This window comes from Spermophilus citellus, assembly GCF_964194105.1.
Source record: "Spermophilus citellus genome assembly, chromosome: 11".
In the NCBI taxonomy this organism is placed as follows: Eukaryota; Metazoa; Chordata; class Mammalia; order Rodentia; family Sciuridae; genus Spermophilus; species Spermophilus citellus.
This window is the reverse complement of record NC_138192.1, coordinates 42,123,402-42,144,811: the sequence shown is the minus strand read 5'-3', so window position 1 is coordinate 42,144,811 and position 21,410 is coordinate 42,123,402. Positions and strand designations below refer to the sequence as shown.

At 38.2% G+C, this 21,410-nt stretch overlaps 1 protein-coding gene across 1 annotated transcript in view; it reads left to right on the top strand.

Moving 5' to 3' along the window:
• Nucleotides 1-10,865: 10,865 nt before the first annotated feature.
• DARS1 (aspartyl-tRNA synthetase 1) overlaps nucleotides 10,866-21,410 on the top strand; it is a 60,280-nt gene continuing 49,735 nt past the window's right edge. Inside the window, exons 1-3 of the mRNA XM_081262069.1 lie at nucleotides 10,866-11,111; nucleotides 13,001-13,058; nucleotides 15,560-15,652. Coding sequence (XP_081118195.1) covers nucleotides 11,046-11,111; nucleotides 13,001-13,058; nucleotides 15,560-15,652 — 217 coding nt within the window. The 5' untranslated portion in view covers nucleotides 10,866-11,045. The remainder of the gene's footprint in view (nucleotides 11,112-13,000; nucleotides 13,059-15,559; nucleotides 15,653-21,410) is intronic.

Sequence of the window (21,410 nt, the reverse complement as noted above, 5' to 3'; positions counted from 1 at the left end):
CCAAGTGAGAAACTAGACAATCCATCAAGAACAAAATGCACAGGGGGAAAAGGTGAAGTTCTCATGGGAACAGGATATAAAATTGATGACAATAGGCCTTCGTAGAGGATGAAGAGCAACATAACAATGTGTGCAATGTATTATTTGCATAAACTCCAAAGAATTTGGCACCTTCTACAGTTGCCTTATCAGAATCATAAATCAGGAAGTAAAGGGGGAAAAAAGATTTCAAGCAGCCAAAATGGAGATTAAAATATTTAACTTTACTCAAGGGAATCCTCAAGTCCTCATTTACAAATAATTCCAATAAGCTTGGCTAACTGTTTTTAAAAACACAAACGTTTAGAGATTCAGATTCAACATTTACATGTAGTTGACTATAATAACAAATCACACTTTGGGGACATTAATTATGTACCAAACTCCATTCTAAATTGTATCTAGATGGATTGATTTGTACCATACTAATCTAAGAGAGAGAGACTAGGGTTATCCATTTTACAGATGAGGGAATTGAAACACAGAGAGGTTCTTAAAAAATACCCAAAATCAACACAGCTAGTGGTAGAGTAGGTATATGATCCAGGTTCCAACAGCCTTAACAATTAGACCAGCAAACTTTAAAGTGCATGAGATCGCTGGGGATGTGGCTCAAGTGGTAGCACGCTTGCCTGGCGTGCTTGTGGCCCGGGTTCGATCCTCAGCACCACATACAAACAAAGATGTTGTGTCCGCCGAAAACTAAAAAATAAATGTTGAAAAAATTCTCTCTCTCTCTTTAAAAAAAAAAAAAAGTGCATGAGAATCACCCAAAGGGCTTTTAAAACATGGCATGCTGGGTTGGAGGTGTTGCTCAGTTGATAGAGTACTTGCCTAATGTTACGAGGCACTGAGTTCAACCCTCAGTATTGTGGTGGATAGGGGACACAGATTGCTGGGCTTTACCCTCAGAGTTTCTGGCTCCATAGGTCTCAGATGGACATAAAGACTTTCCATTTCTAACAAGTTCTCAAGTTTATTTGTTTACTAGAATATCATTACAAACTACCTTGGTTTGGGTAGCTTAAACAACAGAAATTTACTTTTCACAGTTCTGGAAGACAGAAGTCCAAGATCAGGTTGTTGATAGGGTTGGATTCTTCAGAGGTCACTCTCATTGTTTTGTAGATGGCTGCCTTCTTCCTGGGTCTTCATATGGTTTTCCCTCTGTATCTATATCCTAATCTTCTTTTTTTATAAAGATACCAGCCATATCAGATTAAGGTCCCCAGCAGTTACCTCATTTTAACTTCATTACCTCTTTTAAGCCATTATTTCCAAATGCAGTCACATTCTAAGGTACCAGAGGGTAGGTCTTCAACATATGAATGGGATGAGGTAGAGAAGGAGAGGACACAAATCAGCTCACAATACTAGATCATCCTTATATTGATACTGTTGGTCCAGGGACCACAATTTGAGAACCACTGAATTAAGCAATACTATGTGCATGAACTATCTTGGGAGTTTTTATTTATATTTTCAAATTTAAATTAGTACATATAAAACAATATTTTTAAATGGAGCTTATGGTCTGTTTTACAACCACTCAGCCCTGCCATTATAGCACAAAGGTAGCCACAGACAATAGATAAACAAATGAAGACCATGGCTATGTCTCAATAAAACTTTTCATTTATAAACACTGAAATTTGAATTTCATAGAATTTTCACCCATTATGAAACTGTTCTTTTTTAAAAAAAAAAATTTCCCAAACATCTGTTTAGAAAAATGTGAAAGCATTCTTAGCTGATGGGTTGTACAAAAGCAGACAACAAGCCAGATTTGGTCAATGGCTATAGTTAGCCAGTTCTTTGTAAAGACTTGGATTTTGTTTGACATAATGGAAAGCCAATGGACAGATTTGAGCAAGGAGATTTTAATTCTCACATGAGAAAATTATCCTCATTTTCTTGGAAAAAAAAAAGGATTAGAGATGTCAAATGACTTACCTTAAGTCACCTAGCTAAAGTGGTAGACATTGTTGGCTGTCTATTTAGTATCCATTTCCCCTTCCTAACAGAATCTGTTTTTATCTACATGTCCACCCATCTTCTAATGCACCTATGCACTTCAGTGGAGGTAACACCTCTATCCCATCACAAAAATCCTGGAGTAGGCCTGATTGACCCTATTGGTCCCTTTTTCCCTACTAGTGACTGGTTCAAGCACAGTCATATGATCCAGTTCTGGCCATTGAGATGTGAAGGAAAGCTTGCCACAGGGATTTTGAGGAAAAGCTTCTTTGTCTAAAAGAGAGGCACAAGAAGGTAGGTCTGTCTCTCTCCTTGCCGGATGTTGTCACAACTGAACGTGATACCTGAATAGTAGCAGGTATCTTGCTACCAACCTGAGGATGAAGCCTACAGAGCTGAGAGAAGAAAAGAACTGCTCCCCAATTCTTGATGACATTGCCAAATGGCTAAACCTGGACTCTCTTGTTTTCCATACTTCTTACCATGTGTTCCTTTACTGTTTGGAACTGAGTCAAGGTCCTTCTCCCTCACAGCCAAAGGCACTCCACCTGATCCCATTGGTAAATAGGAGTGCTAATATTTGAATTATATGCAGGCATGAAAGAAGAAATAGCTAAATTCAGCATGACAGCAATGCTAGAGCCAGAATGAATTGTCAGTACCAAGACTCAAAAAGCTTAGCAATTTACAACAGGACAAATGTTCTATAATTCCACTTACATGAGCTGTCTAGAGTGGTTAGAATCATGAAAACAGAAAGTAGAATGGTGGTTTGCCGCAGTCTTGGCTGGGCACAGAATCACGAGCCACTCAAGCAGGAACAAAACTTTATTTCGAAAAAACCGCCCCCGGCAAGCCAAACCCGGTCCTCCCACGCTGGCGTCCACCAGAACCGCGCGTCTCCCGGAACCCGGGGTCCCCCGACCTCCCCCGGAATTTCCTCCTACTATCCTTCCCCAACCAATGGGAACTCTCCAAGAGTCTGGTAACGTGAGTCCGGTAGCAGGCCAAGGTGAACAGCGGGAGTCCAATTTCCATATGAATGTAAATCTTAACATAATCATCTCAGTGGCTAGCTGGCGTCACTTTACAACCAAAGGTGCCATACATCGTATATTTGCTTGTGGCTCCTAGCAGTGGTTGTCAGGGGCTGGCGGGGATGGCGCAGAGAAATGAGAAGTTGTTCCATGGTGTCTCAGTCTGTTTTATTTTATTTTTTTTAATAATAAAATAACTGAAGTTGAATACTTTATAAAGAAAGGGCATGGTGGCACAAGCCTGTAATCCCCACAGCTCTGGAAGCTGAGGCAGGAGGATTGAGAGTTCAAAGCCAGCCTCAGCAACTTAACGAGGTTCTAAAGCAACTCAGCAAGATCCTGTCTCTAAATAAAATATAAAAAAGGACTAGAGATGTGGCTCAATGGTTAAGTGCCCCTAGTTCAATCCCTGTACCAAACAAACAAACAAACAAACATCAACAATGAAAAAAAAAAAAAAGCAAGTTTATTTGGATCATAATTCTGGTGACTGGAAAATCCAAACAACTTGGTGTTTGGTGTCTGGGTGCATCACAACAAAGCAAAGAAGAGGAAAGGAAATGAACTGCAGGCAGAAGGTATAATAAGTAGGAAATAAGGAAGAAAGAGAATTGGGAGGGACTCGACTCACTCTTTAATAAAAACCTTCTCTCTCAGGAACTAACCCTGTGAGAACTATTTGAATCCTTCCAAGGTGGTGCCCTCCTGATCTAATTACCTTCCATTAGGCTCCACCTCTTAAAGATTCCACCACCTCAACATCAGACTTCTAATACATGAACCTTTGGGGACAAGCCATACCCAAACCACAGCACCTGGATATAGAGTTTCAGTACTATAAGATGAAAAAGTTCTAGAGATCTGTTACTCAACAATGTGAATATAGTTAATGCCACTGAACTATATACTTTAAAAAGATTAAGAAATATTATATTATATTGTAAGGGTCCCGCAAACGTCGGAGGAAGAGACCACCAAGAGACTGGCTCATGCAATCAGCAAAAGGGGATTTATTGAGGATCCTACCCAGCATGCTGGGGCTCCGTGCTCACTCAAGAAGGGAGAGCAGCCCGGAGCCCAGAGCAGAGGTTAAGCAGTGCTTAAGTACACTTTTTGGGGAGGGCGGGGGCTTTGCATACATCAGAACAAATCATCATGAGGCGCGGGAAAGTTGAACAACAACTCTCATACATGATTAGCACATTCATTGGCGGGAACAGGTTGGGCGGGGGTGATTGGTCACTCCTAAGCGGGGTACACATTCAAACTGATTGGTTTGGGCCTTGAATGCCTACGTGCCAAGCTACACAGGGTCCTAGGTTATTAAACAACTAAATGGTCAGTTCCGGGCATTGTCTTAACTGCCTCAGGAATTTCAGGTTCTGTGTGCAGTTCAGAAACTTTACAATACCTAGTCCTTTACTTTTTAACTCAGGCTTTGCAGCTTAGAAACTTTACCCTTTCAATATGAGTGTTTTGTCACAATTTTTAAAAGGTTTGCAAACTAGAGTCATTTAGTATAGAGACAAGGAACCCTGAACATTCCAGATGCTGTAAACATGTTACACTATATGAACATGGGCCTCCTTATTCCTCCCACTTTAAAGCCTTTAAAGTCTTCAAATCTTTAAAAATCACTTTCTCAATGAGGTCCAGCCTGACTACCACATTTAAAATGTATACCCCATTACTCTTGCCTTGCTCTATTTTTCCTCCATTTTTTATTATCACTTTCTAACCCATTATATAATTTACTTGTTATGTTTATTATTATCTGCTTCCATCCTTCAAAACATAAGATCTCAAGAACCAGGATCTTTATCTTCTTTGTTCTTGGACATATTCCAAATACCTAGACTAATGGTTGGCACATATTTAGCGCTCAGTAAATATTCATTGAAAGAATGAATGAGAGTGAAGGGAACAGAGGGGGATGAGAACAGGAAAGACAGCAGAATTACTTGGACATAACTTCCCTATGTTCATATATGAATATACCACCAGTAAAACTCCACATCGTGTACAACCATAAGAATATGATCCTAATAGAATAAGTTATACTCCATGTATGCATAATGTCAATATATACTCTACTGTCATGTATAAAAAAAAGAACAAGTAAAAATAAAGAATGAGCGAGCATTGGTGTTTATTTTGATAACCACAAATTATCTGCTAGAAACCTGTATACACTGACATTATAAAATAAAACAAAAAATAAGACTTCTATGCTAAGACAGCAGATCTAACTTTGCTTCCATACCTAATCCCACAAAAATTATGATCAAGAGGATGGGAGAACAGAAAAGGAGATGACAGTACCCAAATGTGGGATGCTAGAAAGCAGACAGATCAGTGGTAACCTACTTAACAGTTATGAAAAGCTAAATCCTGAGATAGCAGGCAGGAAGACTAAGAAACAACCTAATTTACACAAAAGAAACCTCAAAGACTCAGAACAAGCAGCACCAAGTACCTCTGAAAATGAGTGGGAGTGGGAGTTAAAATAAAGAATTTGAAGGGAAGTCTACATGAGAAGAGGAATTGCTGAAGGCCATTGCCAAGTAGGAATGACGCATCGAAATTTCCTTGCCAGCGTACCCCATGTTGCTTAGAGGACATTCGCTGGGACATTGCATGTATGCTTTAGTAAGGTGACCTTGCTCAAGGACCAGGGTTTAGAGTTGATCAGGTTTTAGGCAGTATGGTTTAGGGAAGTTCCAGGTTTAAGCTGTACCCTGGGGGGCGGGGGGAATAGGGCGTATCCTGCTGCCTCAGGCACCCCGATCCTTGAGTTCCCATGAGATTCAAAAAGTATTGGAGAAAAAAGCCTCGTGGAGTAGGTGAATTGGGCGGCGGCAGAACTGGGATTTCCCCAGAACGTGTGTGTAGAGGCCGGTGTGAGTTCCGGAATAAAGAATTGCTGTTTGAATCGACAAAGCTGTGAGTGGCTCGTGATCTTGTGCCCAGCCAAGACTGCGGCAAGGAATCCCTGATCCCTTCCTACCCTACTCTTTTGGCAAGAGTTCTCTCCCACCCTGACATAATATATTCTCTGGAGAGGGTTAAAGCATGCATCCTTCGACTTCAGGAACTGGGCACTGTACCAAAACTAGAGGGATTCAGATACCAAATACATGTTAAATGCTGAGTATTCCCAGAATACTGACAATCATATCTTTATTCTTCAGGCAGATCAGAAGGGTTTTATCCTGAACAATTTGACCAGCCAAAGGGAAAGATCTAAAGATACTGACACCCGAGTTTCCTGTCAAATGACTCGGCTAGAACATCATATAGCAAAACTCAAAATTGACAAACCCCACGTAAGTACACACAGAGCTTCTAATCAGCTTTTTTTTTTTTTTTTTTTTTTTTTGGTATCAAGAATTGAATCAGGGAAACTTAACCACTGAGCCACATCCCCAGTCCTTTTATTTTATATTTTGAGGTAGAGTCTCACCAAGTTGCTGAGGGTGGTCTCAAGTTTGTGATCCTCCTGCCTAGCCTCCCAAGTCACTGGAATTATAGGCCTACACCACCACACCCAGTTCTAATCAGTTTTTTAGTCCCCACTTTTAACATAAGCAGACAATCAAGGCTTTATCAACTAGCTGAGGCAGGTCTCTAGCACTGAACCAAAAAGAACCAAACCAAAAAAAAAGCCTTATAAAAAATGCACCATGTAGAGAGAACACATTTTAAAATTACCCCCAAATTGCCTTATTTTTATACTCAGCAAGATGAGAAAATACTGCATGCATGTTAAAAAACTGGGGTTCTAACTGGGCATGCTGGCTCATGCCTTTACTCCCAATGACTCGGGAGGCTGAGGCAGGAGAATCACAAGTTTAAGACCAGGCTCAGCAATATAGTGAGGCCCTAGGAACTTGGTGAGATCCTATCTCAAAATAAAAAACCGAGCGCTGGGGTTGGGGCTCAGTGGTAGAGCGCTTGCCTAACATGTGTGAGGCCCTGGGTTCAATCCTCAGCACCACATAAAAATAAATAAATAAAATAAAGGTTAAAAAAAAACAGAAAATGGCTAGGGATGTAGCTTAGTGGTAAGTCCCCTTGGATTCAACCCCAGATACCCTCAAAAAAAGATTGGGGTTCTAGTCTGGAGTTCCATTCATTGAACAAAAAAGTGCTTTAAGAAATTGTAAACATAATGGCAGAAATGATAAAATATCAACTGAAAGATTAGAAAATAAAGTTGAAGAAATCTCCCAAATGCACATCAAAAAGCCAATAAGATGGAAAATGGAGAGAAATAATAGGAAAACTAAAAGACCAGTTCAGAAAGGCCACTCCTTGAATAATAAGAATTCAAGAAAAGAAGAAGAGAGTATAATTAAGAACATTTTTCAAGAAAATGTCCCAGAACTAAATGAGTTTCCAGATTGAAAGGCCCATTGAGGTCTAGCACACTGATGACTTTAGACCCATAGGATGGCACACATTATGAGATTTCAGAGCATTAGGAACAAAGAGAAAGACCAATGATAGCTTACTTAGCAGATATACTGACATATGGTTCTTTTTTTCCAGGGGGAAAGAAAATCACACATGAAGAATCAAGAATCACAATGGTGCTTCAGATCTCTCAAAAGCAACATGAAATTCAGGGAGTTGTTTTCCTGGTCTCTAAAATGTCTATTTTGGAATGGACATACTGGCAGTTGGAAGAACCCCACGTTGTTCCTATCAAGACAAAAACAAGCAAGGCCAAGGTCAGGGCCTCACTGAATTATTTAACAAGCCATTTGTAGATTAAGACAGTTTATTGCTTACATAAAGTGTGAAAAGAAGAATGAGCCAAAGGTGATCCTTGTCTCACACATCAAAAATGACAACACTGAAACAAAATGGACCAGATGACTGCAACATGAATTGTAGGGCACCCTGTTGCTGATGAGCCACTTTTAGACTACTACTAAGCATGTTTATACCCTGTTTCTCCACAGGGGGAGGGAGACAAGAAGTCCCACATATCAGTAGACTCCCTCCTGGAGGAGATGAGAAACCACCCTATGACAGCCTCCCAGGGAGATAGGAAAGTGAATGGGAGATAGTCTCCTATCCCCTCAAGTCCCAGGAGAATCACAAGGTGATCTGAAGACTCACATTTGCTGTAGTTCAAGTCCTTGCCCACTTGGCTTATCTGGATACCTGCAAGGCACCAGGGGAAACAAGGAAGAGCTATTTCTCTACAGTTCCTTGGCCTTTGGGATAGGGCTATTATACTGCAGAAGGATAAAAGGAAACCCCTGAAATCACTTCCCCAGTTCCCAACTAGGAGAGTAAATCACATTGTCAGGTTTTCTGGGGGATGGCAAAAATTAGTGCAACCCTTAAAGGCCTAATGGTTAATATTCTTTATCCTATTCCTATTTTTAAGAATGGTTCCTTCAAAGACCAGACATTGACCATACTGTCAATGTCCAAATCATAGCCTCAGTTGCAGTTATCGGTACTAGAGCAGATTCACAAGACCTCAGGCACATAAAATGCGGCCATTGATCTGGTAAATATTTCTTTTGTATTACTATCAGGAAAGAGGACCAGAAGCCTCATTCCAGGCTATGACCTAAATACAAAATACAAATACTTATCAAGGCAAAGGGGCCAAAGTAAGGACGACCTCAAGGACATGAAGAAACCTCATAGACAGATTGAAAAATAAGATCCCTGCCCTAGTAAAAGGACAACTGATGGAATTTGTATTGAGATTTTTGACAATCAGTTCATACATTAATACCACCCTAATTGAGAAAAAAATCTTTAAAAATACCAAAACACAGCAATTTCACAGACTCCTATTTGGAATTCTAAAGGTATAATGGAATGTGTTCTTTTTTGTTTTTAAGACATTTTTTTAAAAAAATACATTTGTTTATTTGTTTATTTTATTGTGGTGCTGAGGATGGAACCCAGTGCCTCACACATGTAAAGCACCATTCTACCACTGAGCTACTGCCCCAGCCCCTGGAATGTGTTCTTTTGTTTTGTTTTTGTTTTTGTTTTACCCAGAGGGGCTTAACTGTTAAGTCACATCCCCAACCTTTTCTATTTTTTATTTTGAGAAGGATCTCATTAAGTTGCTGAGGGCCTCACTAATTTGCTGAAGCTGGCTTTGAATTTGCCATCCTTCTGCCTCAGCCTCCTGAGTTGTGGGGATTGCAGCCATGTGCCACAATACCCAGCTTGTGTTTTTTAATGGAATGTATTACTGATCACAAATATTCAATGTCACTCCCTAAAGAATCAATGAAATCTCCTGTCCGGTTGAATCAGGAATAGCCAATGAAAACAGGAGCAATGAAAACCTCTAGGCAAAAACTTTAAGAGCTAGGTTGTCTTCCAGCCTCTGAGATCATGGCAGCATGTATCAAAATAGTGGATCTATCAGCCTACGTCCCTGTATAGTATTAAAAGAGGAATCATAAGCTGGCCTGTTAGCCCATACCTGTAATCCCAGTGGCTGGGGAGGCTAAGGCAAGAGGATCTCGAGTTCAATGCCAGCCTCAGCAAAAGCAAGGTACTAAGCAACTCATTGAGACCCCGTCTCTAAATAAAATACAAAATAGGGCTGGGGATGCCCATAGGTGGTTCAGTGCCCCTGAGTTCAATCACTAGTAACCAAAAAAAGAAAAAGAAAAAAGAGCAAGAATCATGACTATAATCATGTGATTACTAGTGCCTGATATGATTAGCATAAAGTATATACCTACAAATAATCATTTATCAAATAAGTAGGAACAAAATTTTACCCCACATGCAATTAGTTAAGCACAGACCATCTCTCTCAAGACCTGAATGAGGGAACCTCCAGAGACCTTTCATTTGCCCCTAAACCCCTTCACCAGTATTAACTGTGTCATTTTGTGCTAGGGTAAAACTACAAAGACAGCTGAAACTTAATGGAATGTAAAAAATATCTACAGGGGAAATAGTATTTAACCAACTCTTCAAATTACTTTCAATAAAGACTTATTAACAAGTTGTGTTTTTGTTTAGAAAAAGCCATCTATTAAGCCAGGCACTGGGGCAGTGGTGCATGCTCATAATCCCAGCAGCTCAAGAGGCGGAGGCAGGAGGATCGTGAGTTCAAACCAGCCTCAGCAATTTAGGCGAGATCCTAAGCAACTCAGATCCTGTCTCTAAATAAAATACAAAAAGGGGCTGGGGATATGGCTCACTGGTTAAGTGCCCCTGAGTTCAATCCCTGGTACTACAAAAAAAAAAAAGCCATCCATCGGAAATCAACATTACATACTGTATCCAACCATGCAACTGGTCAAGGCAATCAGTGCAATTGTGTGGGTTTTCTTGTCATTGTGTGCCCCCTTCACTTTTCACTTACGTAGTGGCTCTCCACCTGCCTTAGCAATTTAATTGCCTATAACACAGAACCCCTGTGTCCCAATACGGAGTACAACCATTTTGCCAAAAGGCCTCCTCTTCCCCAGGCAGCCAACCTGGCTGGGGATAGTGAAGGCGGGATGTACAAAAGAGGAAAAAGCTGAGGGCTGAACTTTCGAGCGTGTTTTGGTGACTAGTTTGCGATTAAAGTCCAGAGGAATGAAAGGGTAGTGAAGAAAATAAAGGAAAAGCCACAATTGAGACGAGCTTAAGGAGAATAAGGACAGCAAGTACCCTAGGACCCCACCCCTCAGAGCCAATCCCGCGAGACTGTACCAAATTCCCGGGGATTCCTTCCAACCCCGGGACAAGCACGTAGAGGCGGAGCGACGGGGGAAGAGTACGCGACGGCGCTCTGCTGCTAGCCTTTCGGCGCTTCGGAATCTCGAGAGAGCTGGAAGTCTCGCGATCTTTCCGAAGCCGAACTTCCACGCGGAATCCGAGCGCGTGTACCAAAGGCAGGAGGGCCGGGAGGGCGGAGACTGAGCGGGAGGGAGAAGCCCCTTGGCTTACCCTTACAGACGCCTGCGAGGAAGAGTGGTGTCCACTCCTCGATTCAGTGTCTCGATGCCCAGCGCCAGCGCCAGTCGCAAGAGTCAGGAGAAGCCGCGGGAGATCATGGACGCGGCGGAAGTGGGTTTCCTCCTTCTCTGGGTTTGGGAGGGCAGAATCTGGGCCGGACCGCGCTGAGGGAGGGAGTAGGGTAAGCGGGGCCCTGCTGTCGGGCTCCTTACATTAGCACTTGGTCTGGATGCTGAGGGCCTAGCGTCCAGGCCTCTGGAACCTCCATGGGGCCGCCAGGGCCTGAGTATCGTGGCCAGACCGCATTTCTCACAGGATCGCCTGGGAGCCCTGGCCTACAAGGAGGGCGCTCCTGGTGTAGGATAGACGTGAAGCACCCACTGCCTTGGAAGGAGGAGCGGTGGTGTCACATTGAGCTTGTCCGGGTTAGGCAAGTCCTACATGTCATGCACGCCTCACTCCACCCCCGCCTCGGGAATATTTGATGACCTCTAGTAATCGATAGTTCTCAGCCCTCGTATTCCTAATGTTTTGCCAAATAATAACAGTACTAAGTCAAACCATTTGCTTTTATGTTAAATGACCATTTTTCCATGTGACAGCATTAAAGAACACACGTTATTTTATTTTCTGTCAGTGACCCAATGAGGTAGGTAATGAAGTCTGTGGAAGATGCATTTGAGATAAACACCCGGCAGTCATTCAGGCTTTTCAGTATCAAAGTTTTAAACCATCCCAAACATCCAGTTTTGTGTGCTGTAGTAATATTGAGCTTTAAGCAATGCCTGTCTCTTAGTTTCTCTGTTGAGGAATTTTGAGGTTTTGGTAAGGAACATAATAAGGCATATCAGAATAATAAATTGAAGAACGGTTGTTGAAATATGAATAGAACTAATTAGAAGGGGTGACACCTTTATCTTCACTCTCATGTATTTTATGCTGCCTTTAGGCTTCGTTGTGTGACAGCATCCTTCCACTGTGGTCCTAGTGATATTTGTCCTTGATGTATATTTTTTAATATTAGAAAAAAGCAGTTGTTCAATATCTTAACATATCTGTTTTGGTATAGACAGAGAATTCAGGATTCTCCAAATCTAAGAGGATTCCAACAGATAGCTGTTGAGTTACAAAAACGAATTGTTTCTTACAGATCTTAAGTTACCTTGCAAAAATCTAAGAAAACTATTTTTGTGTATTCTTGATCTGATTTATTATATAAACAAGTAGTGCCCCAATGCAAATAGCATGGATCTAGATGTAAGGTAAATATTTTGGAAGAGTTACAGCTAGAAGGATCTTTGAGATCATTTTAGAGGTAAAGTAAGATTGAGGACACTTATCTATTTAATGTTTAGTTTTTTAATCACCTGGATCCTTGGTCTGCTATTTTCTGTTCCTAACTCTACATCTACAAGAAATTTGATAAATTGTCACTGTCTAACCTTGTAACCTGTTGTCCTGAAGCTGAAACCAGGAAGCTGGTGAATTTTTTAATGATATTTTATTAAAAGGAAAGTTGTAGTTAGCTTATGTCTTACATTTCAGCTTTCTGAAAACTGTAGACATCTGTTACTTGGAAAGCTTACCAAAGCATTGGTTGTCTTTGAACATCTCTTCCTGTAATAGGAAGTTAATAAAACTGGTACTTCATCTTACTCCCTTCACAGAGGAAGTTTATATTCTACTTTGAAGTAGTTTGATCTTTTTGAAGAAGGTAGTTAAGATGTGTTGTACATGTGTGTAAATTTTATCTGAAGGCTATTATGTATGTTATTTCCATCCAGGATTGGTGGTCTCCGAAATAAACTAACCAGAAGCTAGATGCTTTTTCTTTTTTCTGTAGATACATATATAAATAAATAACAGATTTCCATATCTAAAAACTGCTGTATCTGAGTTAATGAAATGATTGTGAAAGTTAAGACAAGTTCATTTTTTAATCTGGTTATTTGTGTTTATGTGTTTAAATGAAAAGTCATGATGCAAAACTTTTTTTGTAGGATTATGCTAAAGAAAGATATGGAATATCTTCAATGATACAATCACAGGAAAAACCAGGTTAGTAGCTATGTGAAGTTTTAAGTAGGGTCAGCATAACACTGAAGAAATAATTTTGAAAAGCTTTAATGGCATTCATAAACCAAATAGATGTCATTACTGTATGTAAACATTGTTAGTTTAGTGTTTCAAATCTAGATCAGGAAGAAAATATGTCTAATGAGTATTATAATTAGCTTTTATCCAACATGTTGGATTTCTAGAAATTGTGAATGGTGTGTTTTATTTTTTTAAATATTTATTTTTTAGTTTTAGGTGGATACAATATCTTTTATTTTTATGAGGTGCTGAGGATCAAACCCAGTGCCTCAGGTGCAAGCAAGCACACTACCTCTTGAGCCACAACCCAGCCCTGAATGGTGTATTTTAAATGATTTTATTTGATTTTATCAAATTCCTCAGTAATCCAATAAGATTTAACTCTGGACTAGGGGATAGGAGAAGAGTGGTTAATAACTACTTTTATCACCTGCAGTCTTTGTATGTTTTCATGAAGCTACCTCTATTACTTTCTTCCTAACTTCTCTGTTTTTGTCTACTATTTATTAAATTCCTATTCTGCTTGATTCTTTCCAAGAATTTATTTTCTTAATCCTTAAAGACTCTAAGGAACTAAAGTTGAAAGATAAGGAACTTATCTCATGTAGCCATTATCTACCAGACCCGAGATTGAAACTGAGACCATCTGACCCTAGAGCTCATGATTCTTTCCATACCTAGATCCTTTGACAGTGTTGTAGTTTGAGCTTTAACACTTGTATAAAAATCCTAATACTCAGCTCAAAATAATTTCCCATCTGCTTCAGTTTCTCCAAACTTCTTCTCTACTGCCAGTGTCTGTTAAAACATATAGAATAGACGGTAATTTTTGAACTGAAACCCTAATACTGTGGATCACTGCCACAGTTAGCCAGTTTTACTGGTGGAGTATAACTTGTGTCTCAAGTATGTTGTGGTATATTAAAAGTTGAAAACCCTCACGCTAATTAATGGGATGCCATAAGAAATAGGGCTATTACCCTTTTTTCTTTTCCAAAATACTATTAAAATTATCCTAATTATCACATTCATGTATAAGTCCACTTTTTAAAATGTATGCTTTCTGTTTTGTTTAGTTTTGAGTTTTGTTGGCTAATTAGCCATGTGCTTTTTCAGTCTAGGCATTTCCACATCTGCCTTTTCAAATCTTATGCTGCTTTGTCTCTTGATTTTCTTTTACATGTTTTTTTGTCTGAGTTTACACAGCAGACTTGGAAGTTGGCGTATTCATAAAAACAGTGTTTTGCAGAAATCCTCTTATGATACCCAATAGCTTTGAAATTCCTCTTCCATTCTCTTTGCTTTTAGTCATGAGAACAATGTAAATCATGTTATATTTACAGCTGCATCTTTGCTTTAAGAGACAAATTATATCTAGATGAAACATAAGTAAAATACATTTGTGATTGGATTTTATTATAATGTCCTATAAGGTATTATCTTTGCTATTGTAGTGTCATCTATTACTGTGTTCTTACTTAATATCTCAGGTTTTTTCCCCTAATCAATTGATTATATAGATTATATATTTAGAACAACGATTTCTGAATGTTGGTTTATATTGCTACCTCTATGTAATAGTTATTTTGTCACCATTTTTCTATTAGGGGGACTCTAGATGACTGTAGTTTTTTGTTTTTTGTTTAATATCAGGGAGGCATAATAGTTGGGGCTTACTAGTAGCCAAGAGGTTCACATAACTGTAGGAAACAGTGTGAAATGACCATCAAGCATGATTGTATTACGGGGTTCAAGCATCTTCTCTCTCCATCTCTTGGCTCTCCTTCTTGTAAAATATTGGCTTCATTCTCTCCTCCTGCAAACTCATGCTAGTAAGAAAGCTACTGACTACAGCCCTGGGCCTACACCATCTCAGCTTAGAGAAGAGGGTTATAAGAGCTTTATTCCCAGCATGTGTATTTAAGTTCCAGAGAAATACTATGATTAGTTTGAATGACATATCCTTCCCTGTATCAGTCATTGTTGTAGGCCTAGTGGAGAATCCTCCCTGATGGCTAGCTGACTAACGTACTATGTATGGTGGGCAGGCAAACTGCCATATTCACTTAGGCATAGGTAGATGAGGACAGGTTGTATTTGACCTTTGAAGTCATAGAGTATTCAGCAGATTTGCATTTTGAAATTATCTCTTTGACTGCAATGTAGAATGAATTAGAAGGGGACCAGTATAGAGGCTGCTGCTGTAGTTTAAGCAAGAAATAATAACTTGATTTAGGATGGTGGCAGTAACGATGGTAGAAAATTGGATGGATTTTGGAGATTATTTAGAAAATACAATCACAAAACTTGAAGCAAATTTCACATTGAAGGTGATAAAAAAGAAAATGTTACCAAAGATTGAGAATTGTTTAATATGATACAAAATTTTTAGATTACCTGTCAGACAAATAATTAAGATCTCTAAATTCTGAATTTAAAAATTGCTTTACCATTTGTTGCAGATCGAATTTTGGTTTTGGTTAGAGACTTGACAGTACAAAGAGCTGATGAAGTTGTTTGGGTACGTGCAAGAGTTCATACAAGTAGAGCTAAAGGTAAGATTGATATAATGAAAGGACATTGAATTTTTTGACTTTCAAATTCCTCTCAGACCAAAATGAATTTATCAAAACAAAACTGAACAAAACAACATAATTAATCAGTTTTAAGTTCCTGTGAGCCATCCTTAAAATTAATTTGACCCTGAAGACTTCAATGAAATCTTAGGACTTTAAATTTCTTCTCTAGCATCTTTCAGAAGTTTAATAATTTAAGTGAAAAGTGTATTTGAGAAGCTTCTCATTTGTTACTACCCTTGTATTTGTAATTATTTTGATGAGGAAAGAAGTAGAAGAGAGACAAGGCTAAGACAGCTGTCCTATATAGCAGCCACTGGCCACATGTAAATGTTTAAATTTAAATTCAGTAGCTTAGTCACACTAGCTATATTTTTTAAGTTATATTCCCTTTTGGACAGAAAACACAAATAGAGTATTTTTATCATTTTAAAAAATTTATTTATTTTGGTGCCAGAGATTAAACCCAGGGTTGTTTAACCACTGAGCCATATCCCCGGCCCTTTTTATATATCTTTTTAAATTTAGAGACAGGGTCTAAAGTTGCTTAGGGCCTCACCAAGTTACTGAGGCTGAATTTGAATTCATGATCCTCCTGCCTCCACTTACTGAGCCACTGGTATGGGCCACATACAGGTATGGGCCACCATGCCCAGCTGTTACAGGATTTCTTGAGTTTTTTTTTTTTTTTTTAAGTCATTTTATTATAGAACTTACATACATGGTCATTATTTTAAAATTCCAACTTTTTTTTTTTTTTTTTTTTTTTTTGATATCAGGGATTGATCCCCGAGGTACTTAACCATTGAGCCACATTCCCAGCCCTTTTTAAAAAAATAAGTAAATAAATAATTTATTTATTTATTTTTTAGTTGTACACAATACCTTTATTTTGTTTGTTTATTTTTTAATGTGGTGCTAAGGATCAAACCCAGGGCCTTGCCACGTGCTAGGTGAGTGCTCTACTGCTGAGCCACAACCCTAGCCCCTCTTTTTATTTTGAGACAAGGTCTTACTAAATTGCTAAGGCTGGCTTTGAACTTGCAATCCTCCTGCCTCAGCTTCCTGAGTCATAGGGATCACAGCATATACTACCATGCCTGGTGAATTCTAACCTTTTATACATGTATATCTCACTCTCTAGGATCACTACTGTAGATTGTTTATTCTTTCACTGTATGGCTCCAAAACATATGAATACTTGTGAATTTTAAATAGGTACTAGGAGAGTTTTAAGTTTTTTTAATAAGGTTGATTTGCTTTTCTGAAAGTTCTATAAGCAGATAATCACACTGTAATTTTTCATTTACATGTCTTTAATCCCATTAGATTGAGATCCTTTTTCCTGTCCATATTGGGTACTTTGTTTCCTAAACATAGTTATTTAGCAGTTGAAAAGAATACAGGACACATAATAAGCTTAAATCATGAATACTTTCTATCTTACCAATATCTATAATATGTCTCTTCTCCATGAGTGATATTTTCCAGAGATTATACCAGGGATTTTTGAATAAGACAGATCTGTGATTGAATCCTGGATTGGTACTTATAATCTGTTAACCCTAAGCAATTGCCTAATTCTTCTTCAATGTCTTCTCTTAAAATCAGTATGTAATGGGGCTGGGATTGTGGCTCATTGGTAGAGCCCTCGCCTAGCACGGGCGGGACTCGGGTTCAATCCTCAGCACCACATACAAATAAAGGTATTGTGTTGTGTCCATCTACATCTAAAAAAATAAATGTTTTTTTAAAAATCAGTATGTAATAACACCTAGCTTATAGATATTATACGACAATTTTTGTAAATCTTTTGCATTAAGAATAGCCTTACAGGGGCTGGGGATGTGGCTCAAGCGGTAGCGTGCTCACCTGGCATGTATGCCGGGTTCGATCCTCAGCACCACATACAAACAAAAGATGTTGTGTCTGCTGATAACTAAAAAATAAATATTAAAATTCTCTCTCTCTCTCTCTCTCTCTCTCTAAAAAAAACAAAAAAAGAATAGCCTTGCAATAATTTGTGAGGACAATGAGTATGATAGTTACTTATTTGTCTTTCATTGTAAGTTTTTAGGTGTCTTATTTCCTCTTGTAAACTGCTGGAAGGCACTATTGCTTATTTTATTTCTTTGGTGCACAACACCTAATAAAACAGTAGTAAATTGGGCTGGGGTTGTAGATCAGTGGTAGAGCGCTTGCCTTGCACGTGTGAGGCACTGAGTTCAATCCTCAGCACCCCATAAAAAATAAAATATATAAAACAAAAAATAAAGGTATTAAAAAACAGTGGTAAATAATAATTGAATAAGTGAGTTCTAAGCTAGGTGTCCTATGCACACATAATACAGTGTTGTCTTCTAGGTCTTGTGCTTACTGTCTAGTAATTTACTCTAGTTGAAAAGATCTGGTGGGCTGGGGATGTGGCTCAAGTGGTAGCGCGCTCGCCTGGCCTGTGTGCGGCCCGGGTTCGATCCTCAGCACCACATACCAACAAAGATGTTGTGTCCGCCGAGAACTAAAAAATAAATATTAAAAATTCTCTCTCTCTCTTGGGGCTGGGGATGTGGCTCAAGTGGTAGCGCGCTCGCCTGGCATGCGTGCGGCCCGGGTTCGATCCTCAGCACCACATACAAACAATGATGTTGTGCCCGCCGAAAACTAAAAAATAAAGATTAAAAAATTCAATCTCTCTCTCTCTCTCTCTCTCTCTCTCTCTCTCTCTCTCTCTCTCTCTCTAAAAAAAAAAAATTCTCTCTCTCCTCTCTCACTCTCTCTTTAAAAAAAAAAAAAGAAAAGAAAATATCTGGTAGTGGCAGTGGTAGCGCATTCATCTGGTGTGTGTGAGGCACTGGATTCCATCCTCAGCACCACATAAAAATAAATAAATAGGGGTATTATGTTCATCTACAACTAAAAAAATATTTTTTAAAAAAGAAGAAAATATCAAGCATGTATTTTAAGAAACTAAAAGACAATTACAAAGCATCACATAAGTGAAAAAATAGATCATCTGCTAGTTTTTTTCCATTTATAACAAACTATTTTGGTTTCCTGCCTGAAAATCTAAAACAAATTGCAAGAACTTTGTAGTTGTGCTGCAAGATAATACAGGGAATGTAGTCTTGCCTGTGAATGTCAGTGTAGGAACAGACCAAAGGATTTAAAATTCCCTTGAAAAAGAATTTTCTTGTAGGAATTACTTGTGCAGTTTTTATTTGTGTATTGTCTATCTATATTATAATATATATCAGTAAATAAATCATGGGTAGTGGGAATTCTCCTTTTAATCGAAAACCACTGTATTTTAAAATTCAAACTATAGAAGCTCAAGAGTAAAACAAGGTGTAATTCTTATTACTCTAAAGAGAATAAAGACACTATAAAGTTCAAAATTATATTTAGAAATCTTTTTAAAGTAAACCTGACATGTTTGTTTCTTTTAAAAAAATGGATTTATACTCTATATCAGTTTTCATGTAGTTCTATATCTCTATATGGAATTAAATCAGGACTATAGTAGAAAATCACTGTAAACCTTTCAAAAAAAAATTTTTTTTGAGAGAGAGAGAGAATTTTTTTAATATTTATTTTTTTAGTTTTTCGGTGGACGCAACATCTTTGTTTGTATGTGGTGCTGAGGATCGAACCCGGGCCGCACGCATTCCAGGCGAGCGCGCTACCACTTGAGCCACATCCCCAGCCCTCAAATTTGTTTTCATGAGGTGGTGTGTATATGTGTTTGAGCCAAGAGTTTTATAATATTCAGTTTTATAACCTGCACTTTGTTTTTCATTTTATCTTGGACATCTTTCCATGTCTGTGTGTATATGGTTTTTCTCTGTGGTTTTCTTTGTGGTAACGCTACCACTACCACGATCTTTTCAATTAAAGTAAATTATTAGACAGTAAGTATAAAACCTAGAAGACAACACTGTATTATACGTGCATAAACTAAACCACTAAAAAAGTGGTTTCACAGATTGTGTTTATTTATTTATTATCCCATTTGTGTAAGGTTTAGTTTTACTCATTGTTGTTTTAATTTGTATTTCACTTCCTGGTTAAATTAGATTTCCTTTCTTGATGTTAGGTGTTTTAATTTTCTTTTGTTATTTGTTCTTGCCTTGTTTGTATTTTTATTATATAAGAACAAATATTTTTCTGTAAGTCTGATTTGGTTTTTGTTTTTTATTTTAGGTGAGAAAAGCCTTGATAATGCCTACTTTAGAATTTTATATAAATGAATCATTTATTATACACTCTTTGGTACAAATTATATGTATTGGTAGATTCTTCTTCTTCTTCTTTTTTTTTTTTTTTTTTTTTTTTTTTTGCCCAGTACCATGGATTGAACCCAGGGGCACTTAAATACTGAGCTGCATCCCCATCCCTCATATTTTATTTTGAGGTAGGGTCTGGCCAAATTGCTTAGGACCCCTGGCTGGCTTTGAACTGGGATTCTCCTGCCTCAGCCTCCCAAGCTACTGGGATTGTAGGCACGCACCACCATGCCCGGCATGATGCGCACTTTAATTATAGAGTGATATCCATCATATGCCCATACTATACTTTATTTATCCAAACATGTATTAATGGACATTCTAGTTAAACATCTCCAAGTTTGGGCCGTTTTGAGTAAAGTTACTATTATGTAAAATAATCATGTAAAAATATTTATTGGGCTGGGACTGTAGCTCAGTGGCAGAGCACTTGCCTAGCATAAGTGAGGCACTGGATTCAATCCTTAGCACCACATAGAAAATAAACAAATAAAGTAAAGACATTCTGTCCATCTACAACTACAAAAAAATTTTTTTTAAATATTTATCTACATATAAACTTCGATTTCTGTCAGGTGGAATTGTACTCATAGGATGGATAGATATTTGTTTAACTGTTTAAAAAGGTGTCACTTTTTGAAAGCAGTTGCATCATATTGTGATTTTGAAATGCCATCTTCCTCTAAAGGAAACTCAAACTACTTGGAGAAATAGCAGATTTTGGGTTTGAGGCAGGAATTGTACAAGGTAGGCCTGGAATATTTGTCATAATAGGTAGCACAGAAGCTAGAAAAGGTGATTTAGGTTATGTGAAAAGGAGTGGAGACCAACTTTAAGAGGCTACCATGTGCTAAAACTAGTATAATTTGAGTATCAATAAGGCTAATTTGGAATTGATACACGTTAGATATTAAATCCATAAGTTTATAATAATATTAAGGCACACAAAAAAGTTTGGCACCAATGGAACAAGTTCATTGTTTTCAAAATTAACTAACCAAATAGTAGAATTAAGGAAGTTAAGGAAGTATCTGCTCAGAGAAATACTTCAGCTGATTAATAAAAAAAGGAGTGTTAAAACATCATCATTTGACCCTATGATCTAAGCATTGGGTCATTAATGATTGCTAACATCACAAAAGAATACAATCAGGCATATTTCATGTCTATCAATGGAAGAACATACCAGCAAGTAAATAATCTTGCCCCCTAAAAATATGCCCAAATCTCATTAAGCCTTTAAGTCTAGTTACCAACTTACACGAAAAACATAGAGAAAATATATATGTTAAATGACAGTGAGATAAAATCAGTGAAACTTAGACTTACCTGAACCAACTGGGCAAAACCAACCTGAATTATTCAATAAATTGAAAGGGAGAACCTATGGATTAAAACACATCTGAGCCAATTATTCATTTAGATCTTGCTTTAAGTAGTACAGTAATAAACAA